Here is a 9,348-nt window from a genome sequence, read left to right as displayed (position 1 = left end):
TGGGACAGTGCTTGTTTTCTTTTTTCTTTCTCAGCAGGTGACCCAGGTGATTGATATATGCATTTTTTATTTCTTTTTTTTTTTCTGCTCATTCTGTTGGTTTTTGTCTTTTGCCCTTCTCCCCCGTCCCTCTTCTCAGCTGTTTCTCTTTCCCTCTTTCTTTCTCTCCTTATTTCCCCCAGTCAAGTCTGTCCCGTATTCAGTAAGTGAAAATAAAATAAACAATAAAAGGTGAATCAAATGGACCATTACGGCAAGGCTGGGATGGTCAATTTGGTAAAGTAAATCCGTTGGGCATCTTTCTTTGCCTTTAGACAACAATTCTGATGGCAAAAGAGCCAAACGGGACAGGCAAAAAAAAAAAAAAAAAAAAAAAGCTACTAAATTGTATGAAATTCTTCTTACAAGTCCTTCCCACCAAAAACAGCAGCTTTTATCGATTGTGGAACTGACAATCTGCAAATATGGTGTTATAGAGCAGCTTTAAAGCTGTAAATAAGCCTATGTGCGCCATCTAGTGGAGGAGAAAGAGAAAAGACATGGCAGCAAGTATTGAAAGCTTCATTAATGATAAACAACAGTGACAGAAACCACCAGACACAGGTGGATATTTTGTTTCAGAAGTGCTGTTTTTATTAAATTGATTACAGTAAAGAAATATAATAAAAACAAAATTTAACAAAGCAGTACTTTAACAAGAAAATCATTACTTTATGAGTTCCAACCCTTTCAGAAAACCTGGTAAATCTTGTGAGTATGCTTTTTCCCACAGGTGTAGTGCAGCTCACACACGATCATTTCAATGCACTCTGCAAAAGAACTAATAGAGCTACACAAACTAACATTATGAGGATTCCTTGTAACTAGGAGAAAGACAATGATGGTAGCAAACAGCTGGAAGCAGTCGCAGTGACCAACAACACGCTCAGCCTCTGAATGACTGAATAGGTTCTGTCTGCAATCACTCTCAGACAGACTGGAGAAAGTATGCTGTCTAATTTATGAACACAAACAGATTCAACACAACACAATCTTTCTGAGTCAGTCTCTGCTGAACCAGACTTCACTGCATCTCTCTGCAACTGTTTGCCAGCTGCTAATTTAAATGTGAGGCTGCCGAATGCTTATGTGACTCTGCAGCTGAATCATCGTCCTGCAGCAGCTGTGTCACCATTCGTGTAGAAATGTCTGAAATTATGCTTCAAAACTATCAGGTCCTAGCTGGACTCTGAATGTAAGTACATAATGTGAATTTCAGTGTATTGCCATTTTATCGCCATCACCAAATCCACTTTAAAGATAGCAGTTGTCTGCAAGTGATCACAGACTTGGTCGCCATCTTCAAAGCAACTATTTGAAAGCCAATGAGATCAGTCAGTTGCAAAAATGTTTGGTCGTGCCGTCGTCTCCACCCACTGTTTTCCCTAGTGTGACTGTAGCATAAGATACTTTGTGGATCTCCTTCTGTGTTCCTTTTTCTCGGTGAGGAGAGTCCATTGAGTAGTTTCAGTCGACTGTCACACCTTCAGGCAGCTCCACCACAACAGGTTCACAGTCGTCCAAGTCTGAATCGAAATCCCATCTGAACTTCTTGGTCAGGTGGGCTTTGAATTTCTCTGCTCTCTTACGCAGGTTGGCATCTACACCAGGCCCAATGGCAAACTGGAAAAAATCCTGTGAAGAACAATTAATCAAACAATTTTATAAACTGGTAACTGTAAATGTGATCTGTAAAAATTCAGGTGATGCTTTGATACTGTGGTCCATTTTCTGTTTGCAAGCATTTCTGTGTGTCGTGGAGATCATTCAGGATTATGAACGTATGTTGTACGGATCGAATTATAAACTGTCCTCAGATACCAGCCATAAAAAAATAGTGTTGTGAAAGGTATTCAACACACTGGCAATTTAAACATCCCTTTCTCGTTGCATACGAATTATTATCTTTATAATTTATTTTTTTACATTTAACCAGAAGAGCATGCAAAGTGTGGAGCAAGCCCAGGTTTAATCCCCGCTGGGGTTTAAGTAGTACAAATGCAGGGTTCAACATAACCAACAGGCCAATGGCCCAAGGCCAGCAGAAAACTCTACTGGGAAAGTTGATACCCCAGCTGCTGACCCATTTGGACCAGTGACGGTGTTTCCACTGACCGATTTACCCCTGAACAGAGCTGACCGAAATGATCGACTGTTTTTAGCTGCTTTGACTTCCATTTTATTTATTCCACTACATTTATTTTAAACCTTTATTTACAGCTTTTTTCCTAATAATCTTCTTCTTTTAGCTGCGTCATTTAGGGGTCACCACAGTGGATAATCTGCCTCCATCTCCGCCTATCCCTAGCATCCTTCTCTGTCACACAAACTCTCTGCATATCTTCCTTCACTACATCCATGAATCTCCATATTCAGCTTCTTTTGTACAATCTGGCCACTATCCCTCCTCTGCATATGTCCAAACCATCTCAGCCTTCCCTCTCCAAACTCTCAAACCTGAGCTGTCCCTCTGATGTACTCAATTCTAATTCTGTCCACAGATCACAATGTAGTCTGAATACAGCTTGAATCTACTAATAAAAAATTATATGTTCCTATAGTATAATCTTGAAATTAAACTGTCATTTTTGTGGGCCAATAAAGTCACACAAGGAGCAAGTAAAAGGCTGATCTTCTGGCTTGTTGGTTGAAAAGTGTGATACTGGTTAATGGACCCTAAATTACTTAAGATTAGTTTGCAAGAACACATTTTTTTAACTTTTTAATATCACAACATCTTAGTTCACATCTAAAATCAATTTTGCACCAGTGAGATGAATATATATTATTTAGTTAGATATAAAGGAGCATCAAGTGACAAACACTATAGTCTGATTTGTGCATGTACCTGCAGCGTGGAGGTAAGGAAGTTGTTTTGAGATACAATGTCAACAAAAAAATCAGGAGGTATTTCTCCAAGCTGGTGGTAGAGCACGGCGATGAGCCCCAGGTAGAGGTCCTTGCGCTTCAGAATGGACTCCTCTGAGCGGCACAGCAGAGCGAGGAGGCACTTCCAGTGCTCGAAGCCCTCGTACACATTTCCAAAGAGAAAACACACAAAGGCAAACTGCAGCTCACCTGAGAGAGGGGCTAAATGTCAGTACTTTTTCTTGCATAATGAATCAAGAGTAACCCATTTTTAACAAATGTGATACATACCCAGCACGTTAAGAGCGTCCTGCATGTGGTTCTTCTCCAGCACCGTCTCCAGAGCGTAGCTCAGGTCCATGCTGCACTTGGTGATCTCAGCCGGCGTAGCCCCGGGAGGGTAGGTCTTCTTAGGGATGACAGAGAAGCGCAACTCCGTACCCTCCCTTTGTTTCATCTTGGGGAGCCTGTCAAGCCCCTCTTTCATGCTCTGACAGGCCGTGTCATTCCTCGGCTGCTCCGCCCTGTCTTTGGTGTGTGTGAACTGAAGCTCGGGAATCACGTCACTGAATGCACATACTCGACCTGAGAGAGGCTGCAAGTTTTTGGCCATTTCCTCACTGATACGGTCAGTGAGGGACACCCACTTCCTCATCACCTCATAGGGATAGGGGCCCAGGTAAGGATCCAGCTCGCGCAAGCTGGCACGAATCCGACTCAACTCCTCTTCATTCTTGGAGGCTGAGAAGTCCAGATCTTCTTCCTTGGCGTCCCAGTTGGCCAGTATGATCTCTCTGGGTTTGAGAGAGAGGAAGAGGCCTGTCTTCGGGCCAATTTGTCCTCCATAGCCTGACGAGCAGTAGTGGAGGAAGTGCAGACCAGGGGGGATCATTTTAACACCCCGGAAACGAGGACCCACTTGCCAACTCTTGCAGTCGATTCCGAGCTCTGTACCCTGAGGAACACCCAGCAGCACGAGGGTAGCTCCCTCCTCGAAAAGCCTCAGGGCAACATCTGGATCCATGTCCACACTACCACTGCTGCTGCTGGCCATGTCTTTTAAGGGGTACTTAACGTGAATCTACTAACGAATTAACTAACTAAACTCTGCTCTCACCTGTTAAATGCAGATCACTCAAACGGATTTCCTCAAAAGGTCAGAGAGCCGCTGCTGCTTTGACGCTAATACTTTCAATTGATGCGATTCTCGATGACTGAAAACATGGCAAAAAAATTTTTTAAAGCTACACTGTGTTAGTAACTTCGGTGTAATAGCCTTTCTCACAGCCACACTTCATACATCCAGCTGTTGACGTTTCGAGTCGTTCGTATGGTGGAAGTTGTGCCACAAATTTCTTGCTCCGGACGGAAACAGTACCATGAAACACATTTGTGTCCGTCTACTTTTAATTTAAATACATTAATTAATAAATTTAAAATGTTATAAATCGTTTATGTATAATAGAATAATTATATAGATGTATTATATGATTTGTGTATGTGTATAGTTATTGTATATTATCTATATTTGCACTTCGTCTTTTGCTTGCTGCCTGTAGGTGTCGCCAGAGATCTCACCCTATGCATCGTCCTCTGTCTCACCAAACCTTGGCATGCTCCCCTTCGCTACATCCACGAATCTCTGTGGTCTTGCTCTTTTCTTCCTCTTCATTCTTGTATCCGCGCATGTCCATCTCAGCCTTGTCTTTCTAACTTTGCCTCCAATCCACTCAACGTAAGCTGGCCCTCCAGTAGACTCATTTCTAATCTTGTCCATCCTTGTCACCACAAATGAAAATCGTAACATTTTCAACTCTGCCACCTCCACCTCCTATATTTTTGTCTGCCTTCATTACCTCTGCTCCTTGCATCCTCACCTTTACCCCCTCTCAGTCACACACATGTCTTGCTTCTTCTGACTTTCATTCCTCTTCAGTGCACACCTCCACCTCTCCAGGCTCTCATCCCCCTTCTCACTACTCTCACTACAGATCACAATGTCGTTTACAAACATCACAGTACACAGAGACTCCTGCCTGACCTCATCTATCAGCTTGTCCATCACAACTGCAAACTACAAAGTGGCTAAGAGCAGATCACTAATAAATAAATAGCAGATTGGTTGGGGTTTTTTTGCTACACTTTATTTAAAATATAATGATTTAGCCAGCATGTATTAATATCTGCTTTATTCACATTTAGCTTTTTCTTGTGACCTCTTTATGGAAGCTTTTTTCCGTCACTCAGAAAAAAAAAAGTAGTTAGAAGCTAAGTTAGAACTTTTTTCACAAAACGTCAAGTTACTGACTAAATGTTTTAAAATTGAGTGATTTGTCATGAGTAGAAAATTTCAAGACATCACCTGAAAATTTTGACTAACAAAAAAAAATTAAATTAAAATAAAAAAAATCTTGATTGACAGAAACAAGCTTCTATATGTTTCCATTCTTTACAATAAAGACATTGTGCAATATTTATTGAATGACATTTTGTAACACTAACATTCATTCCTTAATCAAAATAATGAAAAAAAGGATGGTTATATAATATCTTGCAACAAAAGTCTATTGTAGCTGATACACCTATAGCACCCCTAATAATAATAATTAATTAATTAATATCATTATTACAATAACTGCATAGGCTCACTTCAGAATAGTATAAATCAAACATGTACAAATTTTATTATGTGGCATATACTCAACTATATAACCGACATAAGAACATCTTTGGGTATGATGACATGTGGTTTGCAAACACAAAACATAAGAGTTTGTACAACAGGAGAAACTTTTAAAATGGTCTAAAAGTATCTGAACGCGTCGATCTTTAGCTTATCTTTGCTTACTATATAAAGCTATTCCATAAAATGTAGCAATGCTGACATGCAGATGCTGGTGTAGCTTTTAATACACAAGACACTGAGAACTTGACAACAGTAAACATTCATGACTTTGCTTTTGAAAAATAGCTGTCTAAACACAGTCACTGATTGGTCACATGTAATATTCGCTATCTGTAGCAAGGAACACTGTGTAAATTCACCTTATGTCTTCATGAGAAAGTAGCACAGGCCTATAGGAACCAGGGAGATACATTTCCTACTTTTAAAGCACAGAGACACTTTGAAGTTTTTGCCAGCAAGTGATCAGTGCCTTGATAACTCGGATTAACCTCATCCTTTTTCTCTTCTTTCCTCGTATTTTCTGGACAGCTGAACAAGAGGTTTTATTTCCCTGAAAAAAATGGAAAAAGAAAATAGCACAAGAGCGGTTTGGCTTGTTTTCTCACTGTGCGGTGGTGCTGGGGGCTCAGAAGAACACATTAAAGTCATCTTACCAAATACTGGGGACGGCAGTTTTGCACAATTAGCTGCTCCATGCTCTCAACTGGCTTCTCCAGGTCAGATTGATTTTTGCCACTCCCCTGACACCGCATCTGCTGTGTCATACCATAGATGGAAACCAGGATGCGACGTGCCTGCCATGAGATAACAGCCCAAACGTGTAGAAAATTAAAAAGGTGGAATAGTCCATCTAGCATGTCAGTCAAAGGTTGAAAACTTCTTCTGTATTTACCCAAACGTAAATGTACAACATGTGCCACGCAGGTTGTCATTTTTACCCTGTCCATGGTGCTGAAAGTGCATATAATGTAGTGCCACTTACCTTTCCTGAGGGACAAGGGTCTCTCTCTTTAAATTTATTCGCTGAAACAGTCAGATTCTGCAAAAGAAAAAGCCCAGTGTTGAGTTATTTAAGACATTTATTTGGCTTGTGATGCAAAAGAGAGAGGGGAGAAAGAGCTTTACTTGAAGAGCAAACACTGGAGGGCAGCCTAGCACATGTTATTAACTCACAAGCTTTATCACAGCTGTAACTGATTGCAGTGAACTTGCATTTAATGGTAGTTTAGTTAGTGGGGATGTCTGCCAATACAATACTTAAAACACAATCATTTTTAAATATCTACCACAGTTAATTAATCCCACAGTCTTATGATAAACTTTGCAATCATACCAGATTCTGTAGTTCAACGGAGATGACTTCTCTGTAGGAGCCCAGTATTTCTTTATAGTTACATCTACTTTTCCCACAGGAGTAGGCCAACAAGACAGCCACCAGGACACTACGGAGCAGAGTTCCAGTCAGACACTATGAAAAGAGAGCAGTGTTACAACTCTTCACACGCAACCAAGGAAAACAGGCCACGAATCATCGCTCAATTTGGCTCCCGCTGAGGCGCACAGTGCGTTAAAAGCATCTGTCAGTTTCCAGCTGTCTGCGCCACCTGACATCTCGACCAAAGTCGAAATAACCACATTAATATACGTCGGTGTGCACGCTTCATCAGCAGCAGCTCATTTACTGCGTAAGTACGCACCAGATGTTCAAACTGCGCTTACCATTTATCATGTTTTTCTGCAGGATCTTCAGACGAGCAAACCCATCTCTAGTCGTGACCGTCTTCGCTCATGGTGAGCTCCAAACTTTCACTTTTTTTTTTCTTTGGCTCCCCTTCAGTACTTTTGCACTACCTGTGGCGGAGACGTTAATACGGCGACGGGTAGACTTCCGATGTGGCGCTCCGTGGCTTCCAACATTACCAAACTGACTGCTCCTATTTCCTTCCCCGTCGTGGATTGCTGACGCCGGGCTTAGGATTTCACCAAACTCCAGTCCGATCAAGTCAAGGACAACTTCTGCAATCAATCATTTGCCTCCATCCTTTCGGTTTCGTTGGAAAGACACGACGCGGCATTTATCCAAAGCGCCGATTTAAACTTTTTAAAAGCTTGTTGTGATAGCAAAAGAAAAAAAAGGCAGCCTACAACATAAAAAATGGAATGAAATACCAGAGAGAGCAGTCAAAACTATGACCCTGCATGGGAACTGCTTGGGAGGATGAATGTCACTCTTAGAGTGAAAGTGTGGGAAATCACATCTCACAAACAAAGTGTGCAGTCAGAGTTTGAGTTGACATTTAACTTACAGCACAAGAAAAAAAAAGTCTTAGAAACCAACTTGTTTGGGAGAAACAGTGAATTCTGCAATAAACTTTGTCTGTTTATTGGATGCCTGCAAAGTATTTTTAAACACATTTCAGAAAAGATATGTAGAAAGGACAAAAATCATGGCTACATGATATAATCCTTGAGAAAGAGTTTATATACACTGTCATGTGTTTCTAAACAGATATAGCCAAATCTGGAGAAGACACAAAACATATAATTCCACAAAAATGTAAAGTGTTTAACAAACACAGCTACAGATAAAAACACCTTAATGTGTTCAGTTCAAACATTCTGTAAATGTGAAACTGCCCTTTTTAGATAGTTCTTGTATAAAATGCCTGAAATATGCATTTATTTCACAATTGTAATAACCACATAGACTGAACTCAGAACAATAAATCAAAACAATAAAGCATAATTTTTGATTTAATAGTACATTTTTACCACCTTCAATGTGAGCTATAAATATAATTCGTTAACAGAATTCTCATGTGTGCCAAATCCAGCTGACAGTGTGCTGGTTTGCTGTGAGATGACTTGAAATGGCTGGTCACAGGCAGCTAAAGAATGATGAACAGATCAAGCATCGTGAAAGCAAAATAAGTGCTTGTCAACACACCAGAGAACACATTTTCTCATTTAAAGATTTCACAAAAACAAATTCAAGTGTTACAGAGTAGGGCTGGGTATCGTCACTGATTTCTAGAATAGATTCGATTCGATTCGATTCGAATCTGGGAAATTTTGCCTCAGACAGTCAGAAATGTTATAATTCAGATCAGTACATTTACATATTTTTGTATCTATAAAAAGGAAGCTGACACTTTCCAGACTTTATCAAAGGTGTGAGCATCACAGCAGATGCCTTTGTGTCAAAGTAGCTGAAGATAAAACACAGAAAAACATGAAGGAGGTTTTCCTGGCCTGGGATTTTGTACAAATATTCTGCAGTACATCAAAAACGAAAGAAAACCATTAATCAACATATGAACATTATCTCTGAAGTTACAGTGGTTTTATTAGAGACACAGCGTTTTGCATTTTGTATAATTTTAAAAAGTTTAAATTTGTTCAGAAGCCTATTGAATGGCAGAAATTAGGTTTTCTTTTCGGAAGTAAGTAAAAGGAAAAAAAAAACAGTGGCCGACAGCGCTGTAAATAACGGTGGACTTGTGCGTAACAAGCAAGCGAATAATGCAGAAAACAGATTTCGTGAATAGACGGGAAACTGTTCTTGAAGTACACTGAGAAAGAGAGAGAGAGAGCTGTGCATGAAGTGTGATTTTATTGTGGTGGAAGCAAAACAGAAAAAGTCAGAGGGAGTCCATGACGATGTTTTTGTGAAGCGTAGTTGGGATCTTCTTTTGCTGCTGGTTTGGTCAATATTGTTTGGAGAGAGATAAAACTAACAGCTTTAGAATCAGCGC

General features: G+C 40.3%; 2 protein-coding genes across 2 annotated transcripts; both read right to left on the bottom strand.

Moving 5' to 3' along the window:
• Positions 1–616: 616 nt before the first annotated feature.
• Positions 617–4,259, bottom strand: aar2 (AAR2 splicing factor). Its single transcript, XM_085394696.1, has 3 exons — positions 3,199–4,259; positions 2,888–3,117; positions 617–1,674 (listed from the first exon to the last, which is right to left on the bottom strand). The coding sequence occupies exons 1-3, from the start codon at positions 3,959–3,961 to the stop codon at positions 1,507–1,509; spliced, it is 1,161 nt and encodes a 386-aa protein (XP_085250822.1). The 5' UTR covers positions 3,962–4,259; the 3' UTR covers positions 617–1,506.
• An 860-nt stretch (positions 4,260–5,119) lies between these two features.
• Positions 5,120–7,479, bottom strand: LOC146645532 (uncharacterized). Its single transcript, XM_085393249.1, has 5 exons — positions 7,313–7,479; positions 6,927–7,061; positions 6,576–6,632; positions 6,247–6,387; positions 5,120–6,143 (listed from the first exon to the last, which is right to left on the bottom strand). The coding sequence occupies exons 1-5, from the start codon at positions 7,313–7,315 to the stop codon at positions 6,015–6,017; spliced, it is 465 nt and encodes a 154-aa protein (XP_085249375.1). The 5' UTR covers positions 7,316–7,479; the 3' UTR covers positions 5,120–6,014.
• Positions 7,480–9,348: the final 1,869 nt, after the last annotated feature.

Source organism: Rhamphochromis longiceps, linkage group LG20 (genome assembly GCF_057381845.1).
Source record: "Rhamphochromis longiceps isolate RC_006_pf linkage group LG20, R_longiceps_female_GT1.1, whole genome shotgun sequence".
Taxonomy (NCBI): domain Eukaryota; kingdom Metazoa; phylum Chordata; class Actinopteri; order Cichliformes; family Cichlidae; genus Rhamphochromis; species Rhamphochromis longiceps.
The sequence above is the reverse complement of the archived record's forward strand: the minus strand, read 5'-3'. Positions and strand labels throughout refer to the sequence as shown.

What these genes read in the sequence shown, in the direction of transcription:
- aar2 (XM_085394696.1), bottom strand. Translation starts at nt 3,961, where the DNA reads ATGGCCAGCAGCAGCAGTGGTAGTGTGGACATGGATCCAGATGTTGCC. An exon ending in GGACGCTCTTAACGTGCTGG is followed by an intron (nt 3,118 to 3,198) that starts GTATGTATCACA and finishes CCCCTCTCTCAG; the next exon opens with GTGAGCTGCAGTTTGCCTTT. An exon ending in TCCTTACCTCCACGCTGCAG is followed by an intron (nt 1,675 to 2,887) that starts GTACATGCACAA and finishes TGTTCTTCACAG; the next exon opens with GATTTTTTCCAGTTTGCCAT.
- LOC146645532 (XM_085393249.1), bottom strand. An exon ending in CCGTTGAACTACAGAATCTG is followed by an intron (nt 6,633 to 6,926) that starts GTATGATTGCAA and finishes TTTCTTTTGCAG; the next exon opens with AATCTGACTGTTTCAGCGAA. An exon ending in ACCCTTGTCCCTCAGGAAAG is followed by an intron (nt 6,388 to 6,575) that starts GTAAGTGGCACT and finishes ATCTCATGGCAG; the next exon opens with GCACGTCGCATCCTGGTTTC.